This window comes from Microplitis mediator, chromosome 6 (assembly GCF_029852145.1).
Source record: "Microplitis mediator isolate UGA2020A chromosome 6, iyMicMedi2.1, whole genome shotgun sequence".
In the NCBI taxonomy this organism is placed as follows: Eukaryota; Metazoa; Arthropoda; class Insecta; order Hymenoptera; family Braconidae; genus Microplitis; species Microplitis mediator.
Window position 1 is genome coordinate 17,857,412 of NC_079974.1, and position 19,220 is coordinate 17,876,631.

At 29.4% G+C, this 19,220-nt stretch overlaps 1 protein-coding gene across 6 annotated transcripts in view; it reads left to right on the plus strand.

The window, feature by feature from the left end:
• LOC130669503 (uncharacterized) overlaps window positions 1–19,220 on the plus strand; it is a 192,910-nt gene that overhangs the window by 152,696 nt on the left and 20,994 nt on the right. For all 6 annotated transcript variants that reach the window (XM_057472448.1, XM_057472447.1, XM_057472449.1 and 3 more), the window contains 2 exons: window positions 7,984–8,054; window positions 15,062–15,358. In XM_057472448.1, the coding sequence (XP_057328431.1) occupies window positions 7,984–8,054; window positions 15,062–15,358 (368 nt within the window). The remainder of the gene's footprint in view (window positions 1–7,983; window positions 8,055–15,061; window positions 15,359–19,220) is intronic.

The window sequence follows — 19,220 nt, forward strand, 5'->3', positions numbered from 1 at the left end:
TAGCGACTTTCTAAACATGAATAAGTGAAATAAGTGAATATTCATTAATTCTGAGTGCCAACCGAACCACTTTTTGAAATTAGTGGTTCGGTTTGCACTTGGAATTAGTGAATATTCACTTATTTTCACTTATTCATGTTTAGAGAGGATGTTCTCGATTGATCTATTTTGTAGGGATACATAAAAGTGGTATAATTCTAAAATAAAAACGGCATAAAATTTGTGTAAAACTTCTTTTCGGACAAGTGATAGGCTAAAGTCAGCATAAAAATATACACAATTTATACAACAATATTCATTAAAACAAATATATTAAACGCGACGCGCACGAAACATAGATCAATCAATTGCCGGTATTAAGATCCTAGAATTCAATTTTTTTCACTGTAGCTACGCAAAAGTTAAAATTCCTGTTCTACTTAGCGGGAAAGAATTTACATTTTTCTCTCATGAGTAAAAAAATAAATACGCGCATCCGCAAACCTACCATCACATAACAACAGAAATTCAACCCGTATGTTTGCCACATCGATAATGACGCACATGGGTTGAAAAGTTCTACTTTTCTTGCTCGGTGTATAATATACTATTTTTGTTCCTAGAGTTAAAAATAAATTATTTCTAGTCTCATTTGTCTCTTGCAAACCTGAAAATAATAATATGCTATTCGAACCTACTAAAATTACAGTTGAAATTTTAAATGTTCGACTGATCTTAAATGTTACGTCGAGTAATTCCGTGCATTCACATTCTTAATTTTAATGCAGATGATTATAAAAGACAAAGTGTGAGGCATAGGATAAATCAAAATTTTAGATATCGTGCACTGTAAAAAATTGGGAGTAAATTCGAAGTGATTACGGATTTTCATTCATTTACTCCGTCACTCGGAGTTTAAAAACAATAATTGCGCATACGGAGTAAATAAGGAGTTTGTTTTTTCAGCGGAGTGATCTGAATTTCATATAAATCTGCATTTACTCGGATTCGGAGTTTTAATATTCAAATGAACTCTTTTTAGGAGTAAATTTCACTCCGACCCGGAGTTTGAATATTAAATTAAACTCCCCTTTGAAGTGAATTCTACTCCGAGGGGATTAAATAAATAAACAGTCATTCTTTTATTCGTTGTTGCACAAAATATTATCAAGTATATCTTACAAAAAAATTATCACATAGTCATATTCATTTAAGTGATTAAAAAAGTATAAATTATTAATTAATTATTGAGTAAATCATTTTATCTTTGATACAATGAAAAAATGAAATTTAAGTCAATAACAAAATATCAAAGGAACTTTTTTTTAAATTTAACTCTTGAGTTCATTAAAACATGAGCGTTTGAAGTATAAATTATTTGCTTAACAAAATTATTTTTAATTCGTTGCAAAGTAGATTTCACTCATAAATTTTTATTCATTTAATATAATTTTAAATTTCAACAAATTAAAACATATATGAGTAAGAGATAAAAAAAAACTATCATTTAAGCTGATAGACATTTTAAAAATATTTGCTTTTTAACATCAGATAATATTAATTAAATTATATAGGTATTGTAACATTTAATTTCTGATAAAATCAGTAATAAATTGCCACGATAATAGCAGCCAATTTTCCTGAGAAAATATATTGGCTGACAAACAAAATGTTAACGGAAAAAAAATAAAAAAAAATTAAAGAAAAGAAAGAAAGAGAATAAATTGAAAGATAGAATTTTATGATAAGTTTAAAGAGACCACTAGGGAATTGGCTTTTAGATAGAAAATATATTCGTCTCTAAGGCATACAAAACTTTTGAGAATAATGTGTGGGTAAATTTATGAGTTACAAGAGACAGTCACAGTTGTATATATATGTACAACTATCTCTTTCCCACAATTTCATGTTGCTCAGTACAAAGACAAAGTTTCCTTGCATTACATATCCCATATTTGATATGCTCTGATGCACAAGGGTTGTGTTGGAATTATTATTATTGTTTTATACTATTATAACTCTTATTCATTCTCTTATTATCATTTTCGCTCTCTTTCTCTTTCTCATTCCCATTTGCATCTGGATCGGTAGACATAGTCGACGATGCAAAATGGATTCGATTATAACCATAGACCAAGAATAATTACCAAGTTAGATGTTCGTTATAAATCAGTGAGAATTCAAATTCAATTTATTACTTACGTCTTTCACTTTCTCTTTATTACTTTCGCTTATTATATTATCGTACAATTTTTTTCATTCTTGTGATATCTTCTTTTATTACCTCTTGGACTTTTTATTCACTTTTTTTTTTCATTATTATTAAAAGCTTTGTCTTGATAATTTATTCAATTTAGTATTTACTTTCAAAAGTAAACAATATTTTAACATAAAATAATATTATTTTATTTTAAGATGACGAGATTTAGTAAATACATTTTTTTTTCAATTATTAAAAGTGCAGTAAAATATCTTGTTATTATAACAATCCGAACACAACCCGAATAAAAATATGTCGTATGTAATCTAATATATACATTACATTATATACTACATATTTTTATTCAGGTCGTGTTCGAATTGTTAAAATACTAAGATATTTTACTGCACTTTTAATAATTGAAAAAAATGGTACGTAAAAAAAAAATTTCGTGGTTTTTAAATCATAAAATACTTACACTGAAAAAAAATGTGGTTATCGTAACCATCTGAAGTATTGCTAATGGTAGATAGTTGTCATAACAAAATGTATCGTTAAATAGGCAATACTACATTGCTGCAATAACTATCTTCAATTTTAAATAAAAGTATTGTCATTTTAACGATATTCTTTGGTTATACTCCCCATACTTGATATTGGTGTTTTAACGGTTCCTATAGATTGCTATACTAGAATCCAAATTGTTAATATAGCAATCCACATGGTTAATATACACGGTAAGAAATGCATGGCGTTCAACACCATGCTGGTAGGGTCTCAAGACAGATACTAAAATAGTATATAAAATATTCCAAGACAGTATTGTAACGAGTCCTAGAAGTATGGCGTTATTTACTATACTGTATAGTACTGAAGCTATTGTATTGCTCACATGTATGCATAGCAGACACGGCGAAACAGCATGGCCCTGAGACCCATACTACAATGCCGAGGGCAGAATGCTACTAGTTTTTCCCGCCATAATTTCCGGCGTGTCAATCAATGTATACTATCGTATTACCACCAAAACTATATAGATGTCGTTAGACTAGGTTTATCGGCCAGAAGCAATGTGGATACGGCAATGCAGTATGGGCCTGACGGCCATACTGACATTGCGGCGTCCGCGATAGCTATTGCCAATGTTACTATTCCCGTAATGGTTGAATCATCTATGTATACAATTTTATAACCTATAAAAATCTTCGATACCATACAGTATGGCGTTCACGCCCATACTGGCATAGTGATATCCGCAAAATATTTCTTACCTTGTAGCAATCCGGATTGTAAATATATCAATACATATTGTTAATATAGCAACACGTATTACCGTAGCAACCATCTATATAGATAGTTGATTTAACAAAACATTGTATGGGTAAAATAGCAATCTAGCCTTTACGCAAATAAAGTAATGCTGTATTAACAATCTACGATTTTCCAAACTTTAGATGGTTACCATAACCTAATGATATTGCTATTACAGCAATATATTTTTTTTCAGTGCATATATGAGTATTTTATAATTAAAAAACTACGAAATTGTTTTTTCGAATCACATCAAAATTCTGGGTCAAATGAAACACGTTATTTGAAATAAAAAAAAAAATTTGTTAACAATTGCTTGGCTGCAGTTTGTAAAAAAGGTAATTGTGTAGAATCGTGGCTCTACCTGTTTTTCACAAGCAAAAATCCAAATATAGACAAATTGCTTTGAAACGAGTTTCAATAGCTAACAAGCATTTGTCGGCGCATTGAAGATACATTTGCTAAATTAGGTGTTATTTAAGCATTAATAATCTATAAGTGCATATCAAAGGTTTTAAAAAATTCTTTAAAATTTTTCAGTCCCGTGCTGCACTGCACTAATTGACATAACTTTCTTATTATTCTATGCATTGACTCCTAAGTTAACCACAAAAACTTAAGGTATATGTCTATGTGCTATAATCGATAGTAGTTTCGTCCTGAGTACGTTAACCAACTCTTGTCTTAGACTACGCCTTATACTAGTACGCAATGGGCTAAAACCGTGTTGCGGGTTTCAACCTAACACTATACTAGCAAAGGGAGGCGGATACCGTCTAAACCAGTTACATCTCAATGTTAAGTGAGCTGTTGTACACCGTAAAAGTGAGGAAAATAACATAAATATGTCAATTTTCACATATTACAAGAGGTCAAAAATCATTGGAGCTCTCAAATTGACCTTTAAAACTCCATCGTCCATCTTAGGGTATCATATGAAAATTTTAATTACATATTTAAAACAGTATTTCATAAAATTTATAAGATTTCATGTTATTTTTGTAAACTTTTGACCCTTGAGTTGCAAGGCCACGGATAGGTATTTTATGGTAAAAACAAAAATATGAGGCAAGTTGATCAGCCCGAATAATGCAGTATCAGGCGTTTTGAGCACCTGACAAAATATCCCCGACAAAATATCTCCGGACAAAATATCCCCATGAAAAGAAAGCAAAAATAGTGAAAGTGACAACTATTACATAATAATGTTATGGGGGATATTTTGTCCCCATAAATATCCCCATGAAAAGAAAGCAAAAATAGTGAAAAAAGCCAAAAAAACTGACACAAAACTGGGGATATTTTGTCCAGAGATATTTTGTCGGGGATATTTTGTCAGGTGCTCAAAACGCATGGAACCGAATAATGCAGCCAGTTTAAAATTGTCAAAAAAAAAAATTTTTTTTTGGTTCAAGTGTTTGTTACTTGAACTAGTTCATCGAGAACTGAAATTACCGATATTATAGTAAAACGGACTACAAGTAAAAAAGTGTTTTTTACAGGCTGAAAAACTTACTCCATTCTTTTCTACAGATTTTAGTAAAACAGTTTAAACAACAAGCATTTTTTTTTTACTGAAAAGTGCGTCTCATTCTACCCCAGATTACACTGTATTGAAAATTTTGTATATCGAAGTATAAATTTATGAATAAATTTGAAAAACGTTATCAATAATGAATAAGGCGATTGAATATAATTTTGATTTCTTTTTTATAAATATACATATTTATATATATATATGTATATTGATGTATAGAACATGTGAGTTGCTTGAGGTAGTTCACAGGCCGAGTCACTGGAGGATATGATAATTTCATTCCCGCCGTTTCCTGTCGAGTAGAAAAGCTCGTGTACGAGCAAACGCTAGGGCGAATGCAATCGACTAACCGTCCGGTCGTAAAGTTATCTCACTTAATGAGATTCAAAGTAGATGGAGCGCGACGAAGCAAATGTAAAAAAAAAAAAAAAACGAGAAAAAGATAAAGATGAAGAGTGTAAAAAGGAACAAAAGAAAAAGATAAAATAGTGAACTATATAACAAGAGAGAGAAAGATATCTAGTGAGTTAAAAACGAGAGCGTCAGAAAGAGAAATTACCTTTGAAATTCTCGTCGAGTTAAATTTGGTTGGATGGCAGAATAAAAATTACATATTTTTCATTGCATTTTATTTTTATTCCCAAATGTAACATAGAATAATAGTAACGGTAATAGCGATTCAAATAAATAACTTTTCTAAAATTATTGTTAAGTTTGTTGTAACGTCGGTAGGTTAACACTAGAATTTAATGAGGTTTAAAACTACTATACCACAAAAATTTAATATCTTTTTTCATACATGCCATTTTATAATAGCATTGCCACAAAATTGTTATTTGAGTTTACCGCCAATTCATTATTTATGCAAGATATAATACAATAAAGTTTTATCGCCTACAATAGATAGACTAAATTGAAAAATTTTTTACATTATTCGATCGTTAAGAATTATAAATACTTTATTTTTATGGCAAATAAAAAAAAAGTTAAGTTCATATTTCATGCTTGGAAAGTACATTATTAAATGATTCATGAAAATTTACAAGCTATTTAAATTATTTACTTTGATATCAAATTATTAATAATACGTAGGGGCAAGGCGGCGAAACAAGACCGGATAAGCAAAATAAAAGGTCCATCCCAAAAATTTTTCGTTCTAATTACTTAAATTGGCTTAGTTAAAATACCTTGATTTTGTTCAACATGATTGTGAACACAAATTTTAAGAACCCATGCAGGAGCTGCCAGAGTTAAGCGAAGGGACCCTACTTGGCCCAGCACTGGGGAACCTAGCTTTGGCACACCCATATTGGCCCATGCTTGGCTCAAGATTGGGTACTCAATTCTGGCTATCCCAATCATTACCCTAATATTACCCCGAGTCTGGGCCAGGACTGGGTTCCCCTGCCTTGGCCATTCAATGGCAAACCAGCCTTGGGCCAAGGTAGGATTACCCTTTTGGCTATACCTATGGTTTGATAAGTAGATCATATAAATGTATCAGTTCAACATTAGGTTCGTCCAGTTGCTACCGTACAGACCGGGCAATCAGAAGGACGGCAGTTCGCGCCTAGAGCCAAGCAGAGTTATCACTGAGTTTTGGGAAGTTTTGGGACTAACCCGCAGGGTCAACCGATTTCCAGATTTTTTTTTTCGGCATCTTTATTTACTAACTGTATTTAAATTTCTCTTTGCACTTACATTAAGTATAAACAAATTATTAAAGCCATTATGTTGAAATGAAAGTAATAGAAATTTTATTAAATTTTCTTGTTGGTGGTCTGTTGTGCCCGTTTGAGAAAAAAAAAATTCTTCAATGGCAACTGGAAATTTGGTTCAATTACTTCAAATAGAAGTGAAAAAAAAGAAGATCTAGCGTATTTGCAACCACGAAAACCCATTATTTCTTCAGCGGCCCCGTTTTGCTCACCCTTACCCTATATATTAGGGTGATTAAATAAAAGTCAATGATTTATTTTCTTTACAGAGAGTAAAAAGTTATTTATACTGATAAAAAAAAAAAAAAAAAAAAAAAAAATTCCTAAAAAAAAATTTTTTAATTTTAAAAGGTCGCGCAAGATAACAATTGGTCAGTTTTCAATCTCAATACTAAAAAGACATCAAACACTTCAAATAAACCCTCTAACACCTGAGAAAATTATAGACCAGATAAAAATTTTTTTGTCAGAAGTATTTTAAGTCTGAAAAATTTTTTTAAATCGAAATAAATCTTCTTTCTTTTTACCAAAAATTTTTCGTAATCTTGAAAACCTTCCGAAAATTTTATTATTATTATCCCAAATGAAATTATTGTAGACAAAACTTTTTTTTGCGAATTCCCGAACTTGAAGAATTTACAAACTGATCTTTTCTCATTTGTGACCAAAGAATTTCTTTCAAGTCGTTTCATACCCTTGTTGTTGGTAGAATTTAACAGTTGAGCGAAGAATTTTTTCCGTTAAAAGAATTTTTTCATCGAAGACAATTATTTATTGCTTATCGTTAAAAAAAAAACCTTTATTTTAATTTCTCTTACATTACATTAAAAAATCTAAAGGAAAAAAAAATATAAAATAACTTCAATTGTATTTTAACCATTTAAAGTTAAAGTAAATAAAAATCAAGTGGAATGAAGAAAAAAAAATGTTGACTAACTTTTTTCATTACTCAAGACACCTGAGCATAGACGATTGTCCTCAAATGTCGCCAACAATGGGAAAAAAAAAATCTACTTGAGGATTTCTATTTTCTTTTTCAATTGGATTTTTTTTTTTCATTTTTTATGTTTTTATATAAATATTCATTGTTTATAATTTTCCATCAACGTTATACACACTAGACGATATTTATATCTATATATTAACCCAACCGAAACAATTATCGTGAACGTGTCCACGAATTAGCCACACTTTCACTCAAACTAATTTAACTTTGTGTTCATGATTTTGTGTTTCAGATCTGGACACTATGCTCTATGGCTACACCAACGGCATATACGTACTAGATCATACGCCTGAGTCCATGCCGGTGAGAAGTTAATCAAATTTTATCCAAATAACAAATTTTCACAAAATTTCATTATACAACTTTTGTTCAGTGTTGTATATTGTTATAGAGATAGCAGTTTATCGTCATCTAAATTTAAATGCTTTGGAAAACTAAAGCCAATCCAAACAAAACGAAGCCGTTCAATTTGGACTTAACGCATAGTTTAATTTACTGGACAATATTGATTTTATATACAAAAAAATAACAAACAAAAGGTTGATGAAATTGAACCATATTTACTCTAGTTTATTTTGAATAACTTTTTAACTGAATATTTCATTGAAAAAAAAAAAAAAAAATATAGTACAGATATTTTTTCCAAACTGCAATAGCAATTTCTCGATATCTATATATATACACGTCGGAAAAAAGTTTTAAACCAAATGTAGAAATGAAAAAAAAAAAATATTTTTATCCTGGGAGAACAAAAGTAAATTTAATCGAAAGACAAAATTTAAAAAGTTTAATCTTTTTGAGGGAAGCTTATTTTATTTATCAACTAAAGTAACATCAAAATATTTGTACGACTAAAATTCCACGACGAAAATATGACGATTATGTGATTAACCGTACAATATCCACCGAAAACATTAGACTCGTAATATGTTCTCTCTACACACGGAGAAAAATATCAAGTAAAAATACCTATGGCAGCATAGTAATAATTACATTACTCTATAGTTTGTGTAAGCAGTCACATAAGAGCGGCGTGACACAAACTATAGAGTAATGCAATTATTACTATGCTGCATAAGAATATTTACTTGAAATTTCTCTCCGTGCAAATAAATGTTATGTGTGTTCTGTTAAAAAAAAACCGTTGTAAGTTCATGCTATTCCTGCGTTAAGGCTATCGGTGTTAAATTTAACTCTGAAAATGGTTTTAAAATAATATCGGAAGCTGTGTTAAAATTTTTACCGGTGTGAAGCGGTGTTACAAGGAAGTAGCTTTATTTTTCAAGTATCAGAAGTCAGATTGTTTTTCCAAGGGAAAAAAAATTTCTATTATTTCAAAAATTAATGATACGACAGATTTACTAATTTATGGAGAAATCCAAAGAATATTTGTCCACTATGGCATGTTAATGTTATTGTATGAAATATGAGGAACGGATTTTTATGATTCAAGTCTCTTTGCAAACTACATCACTGAGGAAATTAAAATTAAGTTATCGATGATTAATTTATCATCTTCAAATCAGTTATTATTTCATGAAAAACATCACAGTTACAATAATAGTAGTTTATCTATCGAGTGCGAGCGTCTTGGACTCGATTGTACAAGATAAATACATTAGTTTTTGTGACAGATATTTGAAATTTACTACATTTAGTGCCTATAAATGGCAGGTTATAAATCCGCGTTTATTCATTTGGTAAGATTGTTTTTAGTATTTGTTGAAAATGAGAGAGAAGTCGGTAAGTGTATTATTTAATATGATAATAAATTTTGTCACAAGATGGCTCGTTGAGGTACTTCGATATTTTTTGTTCGTTTGCTATCGCATGTGTAACCAAAAAATATTTTTTGATCCGTTGATGACGTCACTATTAGGACGATTAGGTATCTTTTTTACCAGCTGTATCTTATCTAATATTTTTAGCTACCGGCTATAGACGCTAAATGTCGTACATTTCAAGTGTCTGTCACAAAAAAATAATTATAATATTGTTCCTAAATATTTAATTCGATAAGTGATCATAAACTTACCCAATTTGTTGAGTTTAATAAAAGTGGAATTGCTTATTTCATAGGTAATAAGCATTTTGTTTTATCTCAATTAACAATCAAAAATTATTATTATATTTGTTTTCTGTTTTGAACTTCTTGAAACACATACTCACACTCTCAACTCCAATTGGAATTAATTAAATCCGCATTTACACCGTTTTACCTCGGGTGTGAGTTGATATTAATTCCCCTTTTTTACAGAGTGTTTATAAGAAATAATATCTTGAATTTTAATATTTTTTTATAGATCTTTTATCGCGGATATTTTATCTTAAAATAATTTATTTTTAGGAGCGCTCATTTTACATTTTCCTTCCTTTATCTACTTAAATGTTTTACTTTTTTAACAGACATAAATAAAAGTATTAAAAACAAAGTCTGCCATAAAATCAACCAATTTCACTTACTAACTTGTATGATGTACAGTTACAGTGAATCTGAGTAACTTTGATTCTATCAGAATAGTTTTGAGTTCCTTAGAAATACATTTTTATATTCCTTACCATTAAACGGGATTCTAAATCGTTATAGATTAAGTTAAAAATATTGTTTTTTTGGTGAACTATATTATCTTGACAGGCTAAAGTTACCCAAAGTCTTTGATAAATGGAACTCGTATTATATAAATAATGTTTAAAATTAGTTAAACTTAACCCCGTAAACCATTTTTTAGTCGTTCTTCGCACAGGGAACACAAAAATGACATAAAATTATTTCGTATTTTTTTTTTTCTCTTCTTCTCAACGTTCTCTCATATTCTTATAAAAAATAAAAATTGCATTCACATAGGGGAAGGGGGGGGGGCAAAAGGGGATAGGGTAAGCAAAACGGGGTACCTCCAAAACTTTGTAAAACAAAAATTTCATATTTTGAATGGTTTTTAAACATTTCAAAATCACTTTTGTAAATATAATTGAGCATTATTTTGAATTTATATTGTTAAACTTTTTCAAAAATCAATTGTCAGTTGAAAAATATTAATGACTTTTGTTTTATGATGAAAAATATTAAAAATTTGGTTTTCTTCTTTTGTATCCAATAATCATGTAAAATATAATTTTTCTTTACGTAAATTACTTGCAAAAAAGTTCAACAATCAAATTCATCTAAAATCCAGAAATTTTTTTTTTTTACCTTTTTTAGGGGGTATTCCATTTTCCCCGCAAAAACGAAAAATTCTTTTTTGTCATATCAACCGCGAAAGTTGGATTTTCAAGCAACATACAGAGGGCGCAAACCATACGATTCCTGGCAATCTTTAGTTTGGTTAACTTTCCTCGAACTTGTATCGAAAAGTAACTTCTCTCTCTATCTGTCTCTACATTCCTACACGACTTAAAACATTTTTGACTGTTTCTCTCTGTAATTCAACTTCCGCCGTTGATATGACAAAAAATTTTGTTCGATACTTTATGCTCAAAGGTAGGAACCCTGACACTCGAAGTGCAGGCACGCGTTTGAGGCTATGGATACATTCTCATCAAGACCTCGAACTATATCCGGTTTTGATAAGAGAGCGCCCATAGCCTCAAACTCGTGACGTCACTTCAAGCCGTCAGAATCCCTACCGTTGCGCATTCGTATCGAAAATAACTATTTTTTAACGGTAACTGAAAATTTTTTCTATTTACTTTGAATATCATTAAAAAAAAAAATATTCAGTGTATTTAAGTCCTCGAAAACGTCGTATTTTATTAAGTACCCCGCTTTGCCCCTCTCTCCCCTACTATAACCACAATAATTTCAATAAATTTTTATTAATATTTTATCAGTATTTCAAATTGTGTTGAAAGTAATAAATGCATAAAAATAATCGGTTAATATCTCTATTATAATTTGTATTGAAACAATGACATGAATAAATTTCTCTTTCCCAATTTATTCGAATATATCGTTAATATTTAATGTACAATCGATATACTTACATATATATATATATATATATATATATATATATATATATATATATATATATATATATATATAAATAATTGTTTAATATTTAACAACATTCATAATAGCTTTGCCACCATCTACTTTATTATATTCGCAATTAAAATAATTTATCATTTAACATTAAAGAAAAAAATAAAATTCTTTTGTTAACTTTTTACACAATAGTGTACTAAAGATAATTATAATTATTATTATACGTAAATTTTCTCACTTGCATGTACACTAAAAAAAAAAAAAAAATGAGAGAAAAAATAAACGAATATATGAAAATAGTAAAAAATGTAGATATTCAACATGAGTTTTTTCACTCCCACGTGCAATTAGCAATAGAGCTCGACTCGAGTAGCACAAAATTCCCTAGGTATTGGATGTCCATACAATGCTCTGGAACTCGAATGGAAATGGTATTGGATAGTTGATGAATGGGGTTGATGTTCCACAGGAGCGCAATTATAGAAAAACGAATATTTAAAAAAAAATATATATATATATATATATATATATATATTTCTATTATATTTTATAATACACAATAGTTATTGATATTGGCATATAATAATTGTTAAATTGATTGTTAAAAAATAGTACGATATAATACACTTTGCGGTATAATACTGTAGTTTAGTGTCGGAAGTGATTTTATATGAGAATGAAGTATATACATATATACAATGAGTACTTGAGTTTCACTAGAATGTCGAGAAACGACACGTCTACGGCCCCGGAAGAACCGGAACTCAAATGTCGTGTGGTTATCGTGCACCCTTACACTTGGCTTACTCGACACGATCACCTTTGTATATACATCCATATACATACATATACATGCACACCTACCCTAGTCATTTTGTTCACTTCCTTACGCCATTCACCCTCTCTCATCTGACCCAACTGTTTCTCCTGACCTCAAGTCTAGACCATCAAATACCTCCAACTAATATTATATTACTTTACAGATCGTTGTTGAAATAAAAAAAATAGTAATGATAATAAAAATAAAATACTTAAATAACTTTACACTTCAAGTGTCAATAATATAAATATATTTTATATTTTTAAATGATAGACATTTAACTGAAATTGATTTTTTATTATGGATCAATATCTGTGTCAATGTGAGGGGTTACTTTTTAGTTAGAGAGATTGTAAGAAATTATTGATTTAGTTTAAAATAAAAAATATGTTGTTGGCTATAAATAGCATCGAAAATGTAGTGAAAATATTTTACAGTGTAAAAGTATTAAAAATTTTAAATAATCGTTACTTTGAAGTATAAAAATACCAATTGCTTTGCGTGATATTATTTACTGAGAATTTTAGTATGAAAAAAGTTTACAAGCTGTCAAATTAAAACGAAATAGACATTTAAACATAATTTATATTTTTTTTTTAGCGTACTTAGGTTCATTTTAAAATAGCTATTTGCTGAATGAAAAAAAATAAAAAGTAGGGTTTTTTTTATGGCGCTTTTTATTTCTCGCAGGATAGCGATACTTGAAGTAGGTTGTAAAACTGTAAATTTAAAAACCAAATATGAAACTCTGTGCAATGAAGATGACCTGGATGATTCCATAAACTTGTGTGAAATAAATACGATTTTTTTTCATACCTACTTACACTATAACCCTTATATATTTTTATATCATTGACAATTTTTTTTTTCGTGAAATTCTGAGACTTGAAATCGATACTTCCATTTGAATTCACAAACAATTATGTTAATTATAAATGATTCGTTTATTTGAGAAACCCATAGGTCAAGAAAACAAAATTTTTCAGGAAACACAAAAAACATTTTTTTGAAAAGTTTGACATTTAAATAATAAATAAATAATTGAAGACAACAATGTTAGCGTCTCTGAAAAAGATTCTAACAAGAAAAGTTTAATTTTTTAACTGAAACTACTTAAAAAAATTATTTAAAGTTGATTGGCTTATGGGGTTTCTCAACCAAACGGAAAAAAAAGTTATAAATTCATTGTTTTTTTCAATATTTCCACTCAAATCATTTATTATACTGATAAAATGAAGTATAAAATATGTATTTGAACTCTGAAACTCAGAAATTACAAAAAATAATAATTAATTTCAACATTTTAATTAGTCATATAACAGTCAAGAATAAAACAACATTTGAAATTTATTTCCCAAAAAAGCGCGAATTTTAAATAAAAAAAAAAAAAAATATTTCTGTAAAACTAAAACTGCATATGTTCATTTGAGTCATTGACTCTGGGATTTCTCAATTAAATGAAATTGCTGTCACCCGGTTAATTTTTTTTAAACGCTGCCCGTATGAAAAAACAATATATGGTTGAAATATATAAAATCATATATGTTTGCAACAAAAAAAATGTGATATATTGTATATTATAAAAAATCATAAAGAGATTTTCGCCGATTTAATATAAAATTATATACAGTAGTCAATATATATATTCCATGTATGTAACTTATATGTTTTTTATATTAAGCTATATATACATTTACATTCACCTTATAATATATTGTATTGATATATTTCCTTTTATATTCAAAAAATATAAAATATTCATATGAAATGAAGTATATGGTAGCATATAATTTATATTATATATGGCACCATATATTTTTTTTGTTATATTTAAGCATATATTTTATTCGGTGTACGTATAGGTCGATGGGTATATATATTCGCATCAAATGAACTAATTTTAAAAATTTCCATTGCAATTCAAAGAGTATATTAAAATTTAGATCTAATCTAATTGGAGTTGGTCATACGAATAAGAAAGTTTTTTTTCCATACACAATACAAAATATATGTTTTATATATGATCAGAATATATTTTTCCTATATGATAGAAATATATATTTTTATGTATGATAAAAATATAGTTTTCGTATATGAAAAGAATATATATTTTCATATCTGATAAAAATAAATTTTTTGTATATGACTGACGTATATATATTATATTTGTTAAATATATACGGACTCATATATGATGAGTATTATATTTTTTAATATAAAAAAAATATATCAGAAAATATAGTTAAATTCGCCACATATATTTTCTGATATTTATCATATATTTTTACATATATTTTGACCATATATGTTATTTTCATACAGGTGATTTGATGCATATTTTGATTGATTTCTACGGAGGGACATCCAAAGAACCCAAAAATGCAAAAAAACCTAATTTCGTAAAAAACATGACTTATAGGGTTTCTCAGATAAACGATTTAAATATTAAATTTTTTTAATTAAAAAATAAAAAACAAGTATGAATAATAAAAATATTAATTCCAGGATATGGATATGCTGCAACTATTTGCGTCACCAGCAGGCCGAGCTTTAGTGGCTGAAGATAATCACAGTCGACGGCGTGGCGGGACATCAACTTCCTCATTATCCAGAGAATCCTCGCGATTAAAAAATTCACGTAGACTCAGTACGACAATAACCAGTCTCAGTACTCAACCATCTGGTACACCAAGTCCACCTCCTAGACAACGAAAATCCAGTGCAGAGCTTTATAAAGAAGCCGTTGAAATTCTAGGCCTCACGTGTTCGCTCACCGACAGCTGCCGATGCATCGATTGTCAAGTGATTTATTTCTTTATCACATTTTTGGCTTATTGACTTTCTATTTTATTTTTATTTTTTTTTCTATCTTAAGTAAATTTCATCCCCGATTTATTTTGATTGAAAGTTTTTAAATTCACTTTATTTGACAGACAACTTGAACTAAAAATAGTTTGGTTAAGCTGAAGGTAAACGACTCGAACACTCGTGTTATAATAAAAATACTAAATTGATATTTAAATAGCTAATGATTAAACCAAACTTTTTTTACTTGAGTCATCTAAATTTATAATTTTATGAAAAGTATATCAAATAATTTAAATTCTTATCCATGTCAAAAAACATTTAATTTTCTACTAAAAATACAAGTAAAATAAAATTTGAAGCTAAAAAATACAAATGGATGAGTAGTCAAAAAAGACTCGTATAAAAAAGTTTCGGAAATCTTCAGGATAAAAAAGTTATAGATTTTAGACAATTCAGAATTTTGAGTCAAATTTTTTTTGTAACTAGAAAATTTAACAGTAGAAATTAAAGTTGATTCAGTTCTTTTTTTAACTTTATTGATTTTTCAAAAAAGTTTCGTAAGTTTTAGCAAAAAGTACTATTGCAATTCAATTTCTACACGGTAAGAAATATTTTGCGGATATCACCAGGCCAGTATGGGCGTGAACGCTATACTGTATGGTATCGAAGATTTTTATAGGTTATAAAATGGTATGCATAGATGATTCAACCATTGCGGGTATAGTAACATTGGCAATAGTTATCGTGGACGCAGCAATGGCAGTATGGCCGTCAGGCCCATACTGCATTGCCGTATCCACATTGCTTCTGGCCGATAAACCTAGTCTAACGACATCTATATAGTTTTGGAGGTAATAAGATAGTATACATTGATTGATACGCCAGAAATTATGGTGGGAAAAACTAATAGCATTCTGTCCTCGGCATTGTAGTATGGGTCTCAGGGCCATGCTGTTTCGCCGTGCCTGCTATGCATACGTGTGAGCAATACAATAGCTCCAGTACTATACAATATAGTAAATATCGCCATACTTCTGGGACTCGTTACAATACTGTCTTGGAATATTTCACATACTATTTTAGTATTTGTCTTGAGACCATACCAGCATGGTGTTGAACGCCATGCATTTATTACCGTGTATTGAAATTTTTCAAAGTATCAAAAAAAATTAACTTATAATTCCAAATTTTGAAGATTTTCATGCTGAACATTTTCAGAACCAAGTTAGAAAAACTTTTTTTTCTTAAGATTTCTAATCTATAATCCTATGAACTGCGGAAACTCTTCAATCCTTACTTGGATTGAATTTTGAATAACTAATATTACCAAATCATGTCTTAAAATATTATTTTTTTAAATTGATAAAGTTTATATTTTTCGGTATAAAAATGCAATTGTTTCATATATATTTCGATAAATATGTTAAGAATAATGTTTAGAATTTTTTGTTCAATACCAAAAGCTTACACTCTAAAACGAAGTATGTAGTCAAAATTAACACACTTGCTAAACATGGAACATATTTGAATTGTGTTAGAATAGCACTTGCAACACACTTGGTTTAAGAGTAAAAGGCTTCGATTGTAACACTACAATCAGCTGCAATTGTAACACGTTGATCGTTCCGGAAAATGTAAGTTGCACTTCAACCTGCACTTCCTATTTATGAATAAATAAAATACTGTTTTGAATATCATTGTCTACCGCGAGCCGCAGATGAGGGTAAAAAAATTCACGGATTGAAATGCCCGACCAGTCTCCTGAGGTGTGCATACTATTATTCATCACATTTGTAATGGAAAGTTTAAATTGTAGTCATTGTTTGAGAGAAGATAGACGCATGTACATTTTTTTTTCATTTGTTTTTCCATAATAAAAACACAACACTTTGTTCCGCCCTCTGAACAGGTCAGGAATTCAAATTTTCTGCGTGGGTGATGAAAAAATAATTAGTATTACATTTTAAATAAAAATAATTATAATTGTTTCATAAAATAAACAATGCTTGTTCATTGTAAAATATTATCTTACTTTGTGATACAATTGCAGCCTGGCGTTATAGAATTGCGGAACTTTCGAAACACTATTTTAACATCTGCTACAGCTGAATAAATAGATATTTTCTGATACAGATGTGTATAGAAGCAAGATATTGATGTAGGCTTAAATTGACAACACGACACAGCTTATAAAGCATTCTCGTTGAGAATGTGACATAACCTTAGACGAGTGTTGTTAATTAAAGTCTAAATTCATCCCAAAGAGAAAATGAACCTCGGAAATTGCTCTCACTACCGAACGTTTCTAAACTATGCATGCGTAAGGATAAGTGAGAGAATATTTGGTACTTAGAACATCCGGAGTGGGAGTCGAAACCGAACACACCCGAAGTACACTCTCTTACTGGAACTGCTGGAACTATTTTACGAGATACTACGGTTTATATATGTGTATCGAACAATATGTTTTGTAAAGGCAGTATCTAATGTTTAATATGAAACAAATTAAAAAAAATCTTAAAAAATTTAAAAAATAAAAAAAGATATATAATAGTACATTGCATAGCGAGTGGGTTAGGTGATTCTTTATCCGGGAAGCACAATGTTTTTAACACGAGTCGTAGGTGCACATGTACGAGCGCCAGTGTGTGCTTAGTGTGCACCGGAGACGAGTACTAAGAACATTGTGTTTGACGGATAAAGACTTAACCTACGTGCTATGCACTATATTTTATAAAACAATTGTCTGATTTGTGCGAATTATTATGTCAGCACAATAAACTTTAAATCAGGTGGAGATCTATATGATACTAGTTCTTGACTTCTTTCACCACTCATTTCTCATTTATTTTAATTAATAAAAAAATAACCAACGCATTCATACGTAGATACTGACATCAAAGTTGTTAGATTGATTGTACTACTCATTCTGAATATATTTAGTGTCGAGATTAGTTGCTTTAGTGATAATGGTAGAGTTTGTTTTTGAGAACGGTCGATAATGACTTTTGAGGAATGTGTTTATGGATTCAAATGCGGTTATTTATGACCCCATAAACACACGCTGTTGAGAAATATGGGACGCCATTTGCTTTTTGACGAATTATTAACCACTGGTCGGTAAACGGTCATTTAGGGTTTGTTTTGCAGATATGATAAGTCGCGATAATCAGACATGCGTTGTATAAAATTACTTTATAGTGTATTTTAACAAGATACATATGACTGACAAAGTATTTAAATTTTGTTTTTTAAATGAATTCTATATTAAGGTTTTGTTTATTTGTTTTTAAATTACATGCAATTGAAAACGTGGTGGAAGTAAATGAGGTTCATTCCATAATTTACATACATTTGTTACAACTTATAACAAATTTGCTTTTGATTGGTGCCCAAAAATAATTTCGATTTTTAAAAGTATGCTGAAAAGTAAATCCTATAGGTTAGTCAATTACCGCACGAGAAATATTTAACTTCAGGTGCATGACTTAAAAAATAAATTTATTTTTCATGTCACCCACATTGAAACTACGAGATTCAATGTCTGTTTAGCCAGTTGAAACAAGCCAATTTCATAGCAATGCGAGTTTGTAAATTGAAAATCATTTTTATTCCCTAAGGTAAAGAACGTCAAGTTTCTATCCGCTGTGTTAGTTTTTGGCCTCATTTCAAATCTTCCAGTATTGTATTTGGTTATTATAAATTTCAGAATAATCATAAGTCATTTTCACGAACCAAGTTGAGAGTATAATTTGTACATGTGATACTGATCTTGAATTGCCTTATTTTGACTGGCTCTGGATATTTAAACTGCATAAGTTTTAAGCTAGATAATTGTGATTTTAGCATTCGTGTA